At 46.1% G+C, this 13230-nt stretch overlaps 1 protein-coding gene across 3 annotated transcripts in view; it reads right to left on the reverse strand.

Annotated features, from left to right (window-relative positions):
• Nucleotides 1–304: 304 nt before the first annotated feature.
• LOC147455900 (DNA repair metallo-beta-lactamase family protein) overlaps nt 305–13230 on the reverse strand; it is a 39620-nt gene continuing 26694 nt past the window's right edge. Inside the window, exons 3-5 of one of the 3 annotated variants that reach the window (XM_086515356.1) lie at nt 1587–1694; nt 941–1454; nt 305–825 (exon numbers count right to left, since the gene is read on the reverse strand). In XM_086515356.1, coding sequence (XP_086371482.1) covers nt 680–825; nt 941–1454; nt 1587–1694 — 768 coding nt within the window. In that variant the 3' untranslated portion in view covers nt 305–679. Of the gene's footprint in view, nt 1458–1586; nt 1695–13230 lie in introns of all 3 variants that reach the window. The other 2 variants (XM_086515354.1, XM_086515355.1) reach the window with 2 other exon arrangements.

Raw genomic sequence — 13230 nt, forward strand, 5'->3', positions numbered from 1 at the left:
CTACTCTATAGCTCCTAAGCTGAAAATGTGTGAGGGTGGATGAACTGCAACCTTTGCAACAAAAAATATGCAATCAATCCTTAAAATACACAAGAAAGTAACATTAATAAGACATGAACTGGGAGAGAGACCACCCACGAGACAGTAATCAACTCGGTTGTGGTACCCACAGAACTCCGCAATTTGGACGTAAAATAGACGAGCAGCCGGACAAAACTGAGGATACACCACCATCTTACATCAGGAAGTCGAGAGTGAAATGAAATGAAATGAAATGTTATATTAACATCTTCAAAAGGCCAGAGTGACCTATGAGACCAAACTGATACAAAAGTGGTGAATCTGTTACAATGTTTGGGTACCTTAGTACTAAAGTACTAAGTGTGAAAAGAAAGAGAGAGAGAGAGAGAGAGAGAGAGAGAGAGTAGCACATGCCAGCTCCATCACCAAAAACCAAGACAACCTCTCAGACAGACACAAACAAACACTCGCACTATCTCATCATAAGCATGCACAGAAACAGAAGAAACATATGGAGGCAAACTCAAGCCCACAGGCACAAACAAAATGAAAACAGCAGGCAAAAACACACTACAGCTGTCGGCTAAAGCAAGACATGGGGCTGGACAGACGAGTGCAGACGAGGCTATCCCTACCTTGACCCTCTCTCTCAGACATTTCATGCACACCCATACGAATGCATGCCAATGGCCACCATTTGATTGTCAGTAATCCAGCCAACATTATGAGTAGAAACATGTTCCACGAGCCCTTCTTGCTCGCACCAATGTCCAACTTCGTTGAGACCGCTTATATGATTCCTTTCTGAGGCAAATCCTTGCTTTCAGTTTATTGAAAGAGTGATTTTCTTTCTGTATAGAGGTAACATTCCTATTGACAATGTACAAATATTGCTCACTTGTTGGAAGGCTAGACTTACCTGAGAAATGATTTGCCTTGTTCTCGTCAATACTCTGTTTTCCAAGTAAAGGACTAACATTCACATTCGAAGAGCTGAGATTACCTTTTACAGAAAGAGGTTTGATGTACCTCAAGAATTCTTCCAGTTCAGAGAAGCAGCAATGAAGTGAGTAGGGTACACAATAGATATATTTTTCACCCATTTGATTTTTTTTACTCTCTTTCTCCTCCATCCTTAGCACATTACTTCCTGTTCTACTTTTCTTCAAGGAATGCAATTCTACTCTCACTTCAGACAAGGCAGATGGCATGTGAGGATGAGCGGAGCTAGAAACCCATGTCTTGCCAAGGCAATTCAATCCACTCGGAAGGACTGCTACCGTTGGCGTAATTTCATTCAGCATGCTTAGAGTTACATTTGAAATACTGTACCGAGGAACTGCACGAATTTTGGTAGCCGAGCTATCAGTTGTAAAAAATTCAGTAATTCCCAGAACTTTCATGGTCTGCATACGCTGTGGCCAGACCCATATCTGCTATTTAAGCAGAAAACAAAAACTGTCGTCAACATTACAGAAGAGAAAACTTAGAAGTCAGACCTCAAGCATGCAGCTAGCCTTCCTAGTTTCACCCATTTAGAGAGATTTCATGTAGAGAACATGCACCTTTGTATTCAATGTGTTTGCCACATAAATTAACAGCTCCTCTTTGCCCAGCATGTCAACTCCAATAAGAGCATCAAACCCCTTGTGGTTGGTGATAATATCCACCACCTGTAATCTTAAAGCCCATCAGGGCAGGAACTACTGCTACTACATAATACTGCAACAATGCACATAGCTAGTACATTACATGTTTACAAAAGTGGGCCCTAAACATTCTTAATTGACATAAAATATATATACCTGGACGAAACCCAGATTCACCCTTAAAGGAAAGTGCAAGGTATAGACCCATGGTAGTCACACACAAGACAATACCACTCCATCATGCATAGTATTGACTAAATACCACGACATCCCCACAAACGTTGTCAGTTCCCAATAGTGGGTGTGTAGAACTAAGTACTAACATATGCTCCCAAACACTACACACACCACACGCACACACATGAGCATATATCAACACAAAGTTCAGCGAACTGAGTTTCTATGGATGCTGAAACTATGCATTGCTCAAGAGATGAAGTGCTAAATGACAACACCACCCTTACAGCCATACAAGAAGAATGCTTTTACGGCAAGCTTGGAATCGATTTCAAAAATTTCCACAACAATAACAAACTCTGAATTAATGTGCTAACTATAAATCAACTTCTTGACAATTTGTCACCACAAAACACAGATTGGGCACAAAGAACATATTAAAGAAGTCCACAAAGATCCTCTGTTTTCACTATACACTGATGTAGATTAGGAAATGGGACAGACATTGGGAATTTGGGTACAAAAACGACAAACTGAAAAAAGTCCAGAATCATCCCCTCTTGTTATTATACACTGACGTGGGTTGGGCATTGGGGCAATAATAAGCTGCCCTACTTATTCCATGCAAACATGACTAAGGGTTACTGTTCTACTCATGCTCTGTTGGCACTGCCTTTTGAGAGAGAGGTAGTGTTTACGTCGAAGTTTTTTGGGCCCATGTAAAACAGATTTGCTTTTTTAATCTGTGACAGGTGGTGGTGGCTCCCGGTGGGCAGTAAGATGCTATCTACCCACCTATGAATGCCATACAACACCCCAATTTGGTACCGCATGGAGCTTTGCATGGTTGTGCTCCCCTACACATCTAGCTCCACACCCATTAGAGTTGGAGCTCCATCTGCTTCATCCCTTATACACATGTTTACCTACCTACATGTTAGTCTATTTTATTCTGTAGCACATTGATTCTCAGCACCTGTCCTTTTTTCTGGATACCCACAAGACACACATGTACATTGTCTTGTCACTTCAGCAGGCTTTATTACTTTCTTTCTCTCTTCTTGGTGAAAAAGGGAGCGCTACACATTGTGCACAAGGGAACTTGGAGATGTAGCTGGGCTATAGTGTCACATGCACTGAACAAATAGTTACAATTGGTCCGGAATTTACACTTGGCAGACACTCAACTAATGTACAAGGGTTGTCGATGGTCTAGTAGACCAGAGGCGCTTGGCAGGACACAGAGTGGTAACTGAGTGGACACCATGGCTAGCCTGCCACTTCCCAGTACAGTCCAAATATGTGTAGCTGTCTCTCAGAGATATTTCTTAGTAGTTTGAGGTGATATACATCGGTTGTATATATCGTTAGTCTGGCAGTCTAGGATACGAGTCTTTGGTCTAGAGTCTAGTTGTTCTATGCAACACTCTCCTTGCACTATTTGAGCCTCTACACCCCCATTGTACCTTGTGATCACTTGGTCCAAAGCTATGTGTGCTACAAGCCAATTTGTAGCTCATACATTGAGAGTAGTTGGGCACATTCTGAGTTTGGAGTCTATCTTGTTGTGTTTACTTCTAGTACAACTCTTTGTTGTATGTCATTTCAGTTATGCTTATGTATTTTTCAATTGTCTTGTTGTGTGCCATGGAGTGAGATTTCTATGTATATATGCTACAAGTGCTCTCATTTTTGGCACAACCGGTGGGACCTGAACTGGAGTCTCACTCTACATTGCTCATTCAAGCAAGTGGAATAACTAGCCAAGCCCGAAGAGTGCATCTACTAGGCTAGCTCACTAGCTGCTCATGTATGATATATACAAGGCAGTCTAAAGATCGTTCCAACCCTCTCAAGAGCGCTTTGCAATAGAGCCACATAAAGAGAGAACCATCCGCCTATGGTAGCGGTCGTAGGAGCTATTCTAAGGCAAAGGAGCGAGCAACTGTAAACCAAGAACGAAAGTAGTCAAAAGTGCATCCCAATGTGGAAACGATTGCTGGGTCTGACCATACTTGACCGGTGCGAGGGATCGGGGTAGTATGATCCACAAAGAAAACCAGTGGTAAACGGTAACATTCCTTTGTGTATAGCCAATGTATAGCTCCTATACTTTGTGCCAATCTGTCTGTAACAATGCATGATGGAATACACCCTACCCAAGTTTGGATAGCCTGCAAGGTGTGGCAAGAACAAAATCCATCACAAAAACCTTTGTCCGTGTCTCCACGGTAGCAAAAGGTAGGGAGAAAGGTAGGGAGGAGAGCATGGGACTCTATCAACTACCTAGAAGAGAGCATGCCTTCTATGCACACCGTAATATGTACAACTGAACCAATAATAGACCAATCCTATCGCCATTGTACTCAGCTCTAGAAAACTGTAACAACGCTGCCAACGCACTAGCTATGAAGAATCGAGGGGTGGTGGTGCAACAGTGTCAGTGGGTGGAGGCGGAAGGGAAGAAGGGGCTCTGCTGCCACGTATCACTGCCCAGCCCAGAGAGTGTCCAGTGTGAACCAGCCTAGACCAATTGTACTAACTGCGTGTCCTGTGAAAGTGACACTGTAGCCGCTACAAACACCCACTTGTCTCATTAAATACGATGTGCTATTGGCGAGATCCGCACATATTCACACCAGCTGTGGATCGAGACTGGGAGATACAGCAGAGTACCAGCAGAGGCCAAGACATGCCCATATGTGACATCGAGTCTGAGACAGAGTTGCACTACACATGCCACTGCCCCGTCTACTACGAGATACGAGGCCGCTTCCATTGCTTGTTCAGAGAGGGCTTTGGACCACTCCCCAGAGCCATGCAGTACAAGGATCAGAGATGCCTGGGTCTGTTTTTGCTCGAGCTGTGCAGACACAGAGAGAATTTGATGAGGAGAGACTAGCCACTATCAGAGACAAATCACAGACTTCTTTAGAGCTCCCACTGGACATCCAGAGGAGCTACTACCACAACAGAGCTCGTCGCGTGACACCAGAGGCACACTGATCAACCGAGCCACCGAGCTGGGGAGATCCAAACGCCCATGATTGCGGACAACTACACAGCATTGACGGAGGTTGCATCAGAGGATTCGGATCACTTTGGCCCGACACACACGACGCTCGATCAAACTATTGACCATGGAGGAGATTGATGAGATCCGCCAACGACTGATGCTGGATCTCTTGTGATCTAGCTATCCTAGCTAGCTTCTTAGTTCGCACCTAGCAGTTTAGGATTCCATAGTATATTATTGTCATGTCATTTTGTCATCTTGTTACTCTAACTTTGTATCAAATCCACCACATTATAACTTTCTATTCTCATAGGTCAGTTTGGCCTTTTGAAGTCGTTCATTTCATTTCATTTCATATCTCTCTCTCTCTCTCTCTCTCTCTCTCTCTCTCTCTCGCTCGCGACCTGTATTTTAGGGTTCGCGATTTTTTTATTTTTTATTTTTTTAAAATTTTATTTTGGGGGGTTGTTGGACAGATCTGCGTTTTAGGGTTTGCTGCATTTTCTGCACTTTAGAAACATCAATCCTCTCTTCTCTCTCTCTCTCTCTCTCTCTCTCTCTCTCTCTCTCTCTCTCTCATGTCATCCCCAACCTCACCTATGGCAACAAGCAAACTCAAATATATGCTTCACTCCAAACGAATTTCCATCATTGAATTGGAAATGAAAGCATGGAGAAAAGAGATGGAAGATTGGAGGAACGCGAAGACCGTTTTCCTCCGAGAAAATGAAGAAAAGGAGAAGAGGTGGAAGGACGAGAAGGATCATCTTCTCAACAAGATCGCCACGTTGGAGAATAGCATTTTGGACCTCCACAAAGAAGTGTTGGAAACACGGTCAAAAACTGGGCTTGAAGAGGGGGAATTTCAGCCCTCTTTGAGGGAAGAAATTGACAACATCAATGAGGAGAAGAAGTCATGGGCCGCGGTCATATCCGAAACGCAAAAGAAAGTAGAGGAGGCCGAAAAATGGATTGAGGTTGCCAAGAAAGGGAAAGGTAAGGAAGCTCCTTGTACACCCACTCTTATCAACATGACCCTCGAAGAGGAACAAAGAAGGAGGGTGCGGGCTCTACATGTGAGGGTAACCGGCCTCAAGGACATAAACAATGTGGAAAAAGAGGTCACAAGCCTCACATCAATGATGGGGGTGGAGAAGCCTTCACACACAAAGGCATGGAGTGGGCAAGAAGAGTGAGGGCCCTGGAGAATCTTCAAAGGAAAGAGCTCTCATACTACGCTTCCCTTCATTGAAAGAGAAGAAGGAATTCTTGAGGAAGAGACCTACTCTCAAGAAGACAGGTATTTTCTTAGGCGATGACCTCACTCTCTCACAACTTGCGCATATGAGAGAAGTAATGCCCGAGATTCAAGCGGCAAGGGAGAAGGGGAAGATGGCCTTTTACAGAGATGGTCGGGTGGTGATTGTAGAGCGGCGCTCTACATGACGGTGCGAGACCTATGGGACCACATTGAGGATGGCGACTTGGAATTGTAATGGGTCTATGAGGTTGGATGTTGGTGCCTTTGAGGACAGTTTCAGAGACAAGGACATTGTTTTCTTTTCAGAGACTCACCAGGCCCCTGGCCAACTGTTGCCACATGTGGTGGGATACAAATGGGAGACAGCCCACAGAACAGTCACGAGATCTGAGCATGGGAGTAGAGGTTCAGGAGGAGTAGCGGTGTTGTTTAGGGAGGAGCTACAGCCACTACTACATATTGTACGGAGAGATGATCAGGCTAGATACATGTGGGTGAGGCTGAGAGCTGACACAGGTCGATTTCTATATATTGCTATATGTTACTTCCCCCCCAGTACGTCAGTATATGCTGTATCCAGAGGGCAGTCGCCTTTCTCAATTCTAGATGATGATATATGGGAGTTTTCTAGGGATGGTGATATCATCCTCCTAGGAGACTTCAATGCTCGAACGGGCAACTGTCAGACAGTCTTCTACGACACTTCAGATGAGATGCTTAGAGAGTTGGATGTGGGTGAGCTGGGGTTTGACAAATGCTCACATGACAGAGAGCAGACTGAGTATGGGAGATACCTCACGGAGATGACGACTACACATGGGCTAGCCATACTTAATGGCTTACAGCGGTTTCCTGGAGCAGCAGGCTTCACATGCTTTCCACACAGACATGGGGCCAGTACAGTGGACTATGTTATGACACAGCCGAGCTTTATTCCTTGTATTCAAGATTTCACAGTGGGAGCCAGACCAGTGGGCGTAGCAGTGGATCATGCTCTCTTGACACTATCCGTATCTTTTCAGTTTAGTACAGCCCAGAAATCAGGAGGCAGGTCACACACCCGTTATACATTTACACCAGAGACTGACTCGGTTTATACAGAGGCGATCTGGGATCGTCTATGCACAGTTGCTCCAGGCCTCTCAGTAGAGGAGTGCACTACTTTACTGACTGAGACACTACATGATGCAGCATCAGAGGCATACCCACACACTCAACCGGATCGGAGGCGACATTCTGGGAGCATGCCCCAGAATAGTTGGTATGATGAGGAGTGCAGAGAGATGAGAGCCCAGCTTCAGAGGGATCTTCATTTAGGAGTCATCACCTACAGACAGTCGCGGATTGCTTTCCGGCGTCTTGTGCGAAAGAAGAAACGAGCTTACCTGGCCCAGATGGAGCGAGACTTGTATCAGTTGTTCTTGAGTAGAGACTCAGGCGAGGCATGGCGACTCTTCCATGAGCACTCCCCTCCCCCAGTGATTACTTCTCCTGATGTGTGGGGCCAGTATGCGACATCGTTATATACGGTTCCTGGGCAGGATCCCCTTCCAGATCCTACAGAGCCATGTCCACCTACGAGCACCTTCTTTACCACTGAGATGGTAAAGAGAGCCATTAACAGGATGAGGACCAGGAGGGCTTACGATCATGACGGTCTAGTAGCGGAGCACTTTATACATGCTAGGGATATGCTGATGGAGGTTCTTGCAGTGTTGTTCAATCGTGCCATGTGTGAGGGATTACCTGAGACTTGGAGGTTGTCTACTATTGTGCCTATATTCAAGGCAGGTGATCCTACAGAGCCTGGAAATTACCGCACTATTATGGTTGGACACACACTGGCACGATTGTATGCATCCATTATTGAGCAGCAGTTGAGTAACTGGGCAGAGGGTGAGGGTGTACGGGCAAAGGGACAGGCAGGTTTCAGGAGGGGTTTCTCCACTCTTGACCATATTCTGACACTCAGAGCTATCATTGAGGAGGGCAGGTCACATGGGAGACGGATTTATTGTAGCTTTGTGGATTTCCGCAAAGCATTTGACATGGTACCGAGAGCTCGACTGATGCGCAGACTGCAGGAGATGGGGATGCCCACAGTGTTGATTTGGGGGATTATGGCTTTATACAGATCAGTGATGGGACATGTACGCACCCCAGAGGGGATATCTGACTTAGTTCACTCCACTATCGGGGTGAAACAGGGTTGCCCATTGTCTCCTACTCTATTTGGTATGTATGTTGATGAGGTGTCTGATTACATTGACAGAGAGGGTGATAGAGGTGCCCAGCTGGCAGGGACGTGGATCCCATTGTTGTTATATGCTGATGATATTGTCTTGATCTCTGACTCACCAGAGGGTATGCAGCGACAGTTGGATGCATTACACAGTTTTGCAGCGGATAGTGGATTGTCTGTAAACCTTGGTAAAACCAAGGTCATGGTGTTTAACACCACACCGCAGTGGATCAGGAGATCGGCACCGACCTTCACTTATGGTCAAGAGATTGTGGAGTATACAAATGCATACACTTACCTTGGGATAGTCTTCACTGGGCCGAGGTTTTCTTTGGGGAGAGCAGCAGAGACTAGACTGACCAGAGCTTATGCGGCCTTGGGAGGCTTCGAGAGGATGTGTTCGCAGGTTCAGTTCCACGAACCTCGGACAAAGTTATGGCTCTTTGATACTTTGGTAGCCTCAGCTATGATGTATGGGGTACAGGTATGGGGACCTCCTGTAGGCCAGGATGGTTGGAGACGTATGGAGAGGCCCTTGGTATCTATGATCTCCCGATTGATTAGAGCCAAGGCCTCCGTACCTCACGCGATCATTCGAGCAGAGCTAGCTGCCCCCCGCATGGAGATTGAGGCGCTTACCAGATCAGTGTCCTTTGTGCACAGCCTATGGGATACTACTAGAGACAGATATGCTAGACTGGCCCTTGAGTCTTCCAGACAGTTAGCTCTACAGGGGGACACTTCATGCTGGTATGCACAGATGACTTCATGGTTTCAGACGCATGGCTTCACCATGGACAGGTTGCCCCCTTTCCAGTATTCTCTTCAGGCACCCTCGCTGTCTCTTACACGGGTGGAGATCACTAGACTCATTCGTCAGGACCTGATCCAGCTCGACACCAGGAGGACATGGATAGAGCCGCCTCAGGAGTTGAGCACGAAGATGGCTTTCTATAGAGAGCATCTTCTCCACCTCACAGGAGATGGGTTTGTGATTCGACCCAGCTACATGGACACACATATGTCTCATGGTTTGCGTTGTGCCATTGGTCAGATACGCACATCCTCACATCAGCTCGAGATTGAGACTGGTAGATTCAAAGGGATACCAGCAGACAACAGGATATGCCGATTATGCCAGAGAGAGCCAGAGACAGAGTTGCACTACATATGTCATTGCACAGTGTTCTATGAGATACGGGGGCGTTTCCACTGCTTATTCAGAGAGGGTTTTGGTCCTCTATCTAGGGTCATGAGTTATGAGGATCAGAGATGTCTTGGACTATATCTACTTGAGTTACACAGGTATAGAGACACTTTACTGGGGAGAGCTAGAGAGAGGCAGTCCCAGAGACACATTACAGATTTCTTTTCACTAGATATGGGACAGCCAGAGGAGCAGCCACCACTGCAGAGCTCGTCCCACACTCATTCGACCACTACTGGCACTCTCATCGACCGAGCATTGGAGCTACAGAGATACAGACGACCGCGACTGAGGAGAGGAGCTACACAGCATCGACGGAGACTACAACAGAAGATTCGAGCCATACTCTCTCGACATTCAGAGTGCAGATGAGGATGGATCCTCACCATTTCTTCCATCTTTGTTTCACACACTGTTACATCCAGTTTACCGGGTACCTATTGTATCAGCTGCTACACCCACGTAGTTTTAGATTGTAGTAGTAGTAGTAGTATTTTGTTCCACTTCTAGTTCTTTTCTAGTTCTTTTGTACCCAGACATGGTATTAGATTCACTATTTTGTAATTGATTGGTCTCATAGGTCATTTTGGCCTTTTGAAGACGTTAATATAACATTTCATTTCATTTCTCTCTCTCTCTCTCTCTAATTCACGAATACAACCCCCCTCACTCTGCGCATCCTCCCCCCCCCCCCCGCCTACTACTGCTGTGCTGCTGCGTATAGGTTACTCTCTCCTCTCTCTTAGAAAGTGAATCAGATAAGTGAAACAAATAAGGCAAGAAGAATGGCGGCGCACTACATGGTCACAAGCAAGAGGATGACTACCATTGAAAAGGAGTTGAAAGAATGCAAAGCCCACATGGATGAGTGGAAGAAAGAGAAGAATTTAATTCTTGAATGGAAAAAGAGGGAGGAACAAGCGAGGGAACTAGAACGCAAGGAGTTCCGGGATGAAATTCAAGCTCTAAAAGGTAGCATCTCAGCCCTTAGGAAGGAACTCGACGAAACCAAAGAGGGAGGACGCCTTGAAGATGGAGAAATTCAGCCATCAATGATCGATGAGCTGAATAGTATACGAGCACAAGTCAAAGAAATAAAGGAGGAAGGAGAAAAGAAGACCTCATGGGTGGAGATTCTCCAAAACGCAAAAGAAGATGGATGAGGCTGAAAAATGGATTGAAGTTGTCAAGAAGGGAAAGGGCAAGGAAATCCCAACTACACCCGACATCATCAACGAGACACTTGAAGAGGAACAACGAAGAAGGGTACGCGCTCTACACGTGAGAGTGACCAGCCTAAAAAATTCAAATAAGGTGGACCAAGAGGTGAAGAGCCTCATGTCCATGATGGGGGTGGAGAAGCCCTCGCACACACAAGCCTGGAGAGTGGGCAAGAAGAATGAAGGTAATGGGGAGAGTTCAAAAGAACGGGCTCTCAGTTTGCGCTTTCCCTCCATGGAAGAAAAGAAAGACTTTTTAAAGAAGAGGCCAACCCTCAAGAAAACAGGTATCTTTTTAGGAGATGATCTTACGCTCTCACAACTTGCACATATGAGAGAGGTCATGCCAGAGATTATAGCAGCAAGGGAGAAGGGAAAGTTAGCTTTTTACAGAAATGGACGAGTAGTGATTACAGAGCACCGCTCTACATGACGGTGCGAGACCTAAGGGACCACTCTCAAGATGGCAGTTTGGAACTGTAATGGTTCGTATAGACTTGATGTGGGGGCCTTTGAGGACAGCTTCAAAGACAGAGACATTGTTTTCTACTCAAAGACTCATCAAGCTCCAGGACAGTTGATGCCGCACATATCAAGATACAGATGGGAGACACCTTGCCGGACATGCACCAGATCTGCGCATGGGACTAGAGGATCAAGAGGTGTAGAAGTTCTTTTCAAAGAGGAGCTCCAACCACTACTGCACATAGTTCGGAGAGATGATCAGGCCAGATACTTGTGGGTGAGGCTGAGGGCAGAGACTAGACGTTTCTTGTACATTGCCATATGCTACTTTCTTCCCAGCACTTCAGTATATGCTTCACCCAGAGGACAGTCTCCTTACTTTGTACTTGATGATGATATCTGGGAGTTCTCCAGAGATGGAGACATCATACTCCTGCGGGATTTCAATGCCCGTACAAGCAGCTCACAGACGGTCTTCTATGACACCTCAGAGGAGATGCTTAGAGAGTTAGAGCCAGAGGAGATGCGACTTGAGAGATGCTCACACGACAAAGAGCATACAGAGTATGGGAGATACCTGAGGGAGATGACGACTACTCACAGTTTAGCCATACTGAATGGCTTACCGTCCTTCCCATTGTCTACAGGTTTTACTTGTTTTCCACATAGACATGGGTCCAGCACTGTAGACTATGTTCTAACACATCCGAGCTTTATCTCACATTCAGAATTTCACAGTGGGGCCCAAGCCTGTAGGGATAGCAGTAGATCATGCACTTTTGACATTATCAGTCTCCTTTGAGTACAATACATCTCAGGCCTCACGGGGTGGTAGACATCCACGCTATACTTTTACACAAAAGACTGACTCGGTCTATGCGAAGGAGATATGTAGGCTTTTATGCACATCAGAGCCAGTATACACAGTGGAGGAGATCACATCTATGCTGACAGTGACATTACATGGGGCAACGACGACAGAGGCATACCCACACACTCAGCCCGGTCAGAGACGTCGTTCTGGGCGCATGCCTCAGAACAGCTGGTATGATGAGGAGTGTCAACAGAGTAGAGCTCAGATATAACGGGAGCTTACATTGGGAGTGATCACCTATAGACCGTCTCGTATTGCTACACGACGACTAGTGCGACGGAAGAAACGAGCTTTCTTGGTCCAGATGGAGCAAGATTTATATCAGCTCTTCCTTAGTAGAGATTCAAGAAAGGCTTGGCGTCTATTCCATGAGCAATCTCCCCCGCCAATAATTACTTCTACAGAGATATGGGGACAGTATGCAGCATCTTTATACACTGTACCTGGACAACCACCACTACCAGATCCACCACAGCCATGTCCGGCTACGAGCACCTTCTTTACCACTGAGATGGTAAAGGAGGCCATTGACAGGATGAAGACCAGACGGGCACAAGATCATGAGGGTTTGGTAGCAGAGCACATTATACATGCTGGGGATTTGTTGGCAGAGATGCTTGCACGGTTATTCAACTGTGTCATGTGTGAGGGCTTCCCTGAGTCTTGGAGATTATCTACTATTGTACCTATCTTCAAGACAAGAGACCCCACAGTACCGGGGAATTACTGTACTATCATGGTAGGACACACATTGGCACGGTTATATGCATCCATCCTTGAGCATAGGCTGAGCAGTTGGGCAGAGATTATGGGCATACAGGCACCTGGGCAGGCTGGTTTCAAGAGGGGTTTCTCCACACTAGATCATGTCTTTACACTCAGAGCTATCATTGAGGAGGGTCGAGCACATGGTAGACGGATATACTGCAGCTTTGTGGATTTTCGCAAAGCTTTTGACACAATACCGAGGGCCAGATTGATGCGCCGGCTTATAGAATTCGGGGTACCCACAGAGCTGATATGGGGGATTATGGCATTGTACAGTTCAGTGATGGGTTATGTACGCACATCAGAGGGGATATCTGACATAGTTCACTC

This window comes from Adiantum capillus-veneris, chromosome 6, assembly GCF_014529385.1.
Source record: "Adiantum capillus-veneris isolate H3 chromosome 6, ASM1452938v2, whole genome shotgun sequence".
NCBI classification, from domain to species: domain Eukaryota; kingdom Viridiplantae; phylum Streptophyta; class Polypodiopsida; order Polypodiales; family Pteridaceae; genus Adiantum; species Adiantum capillus-veneris.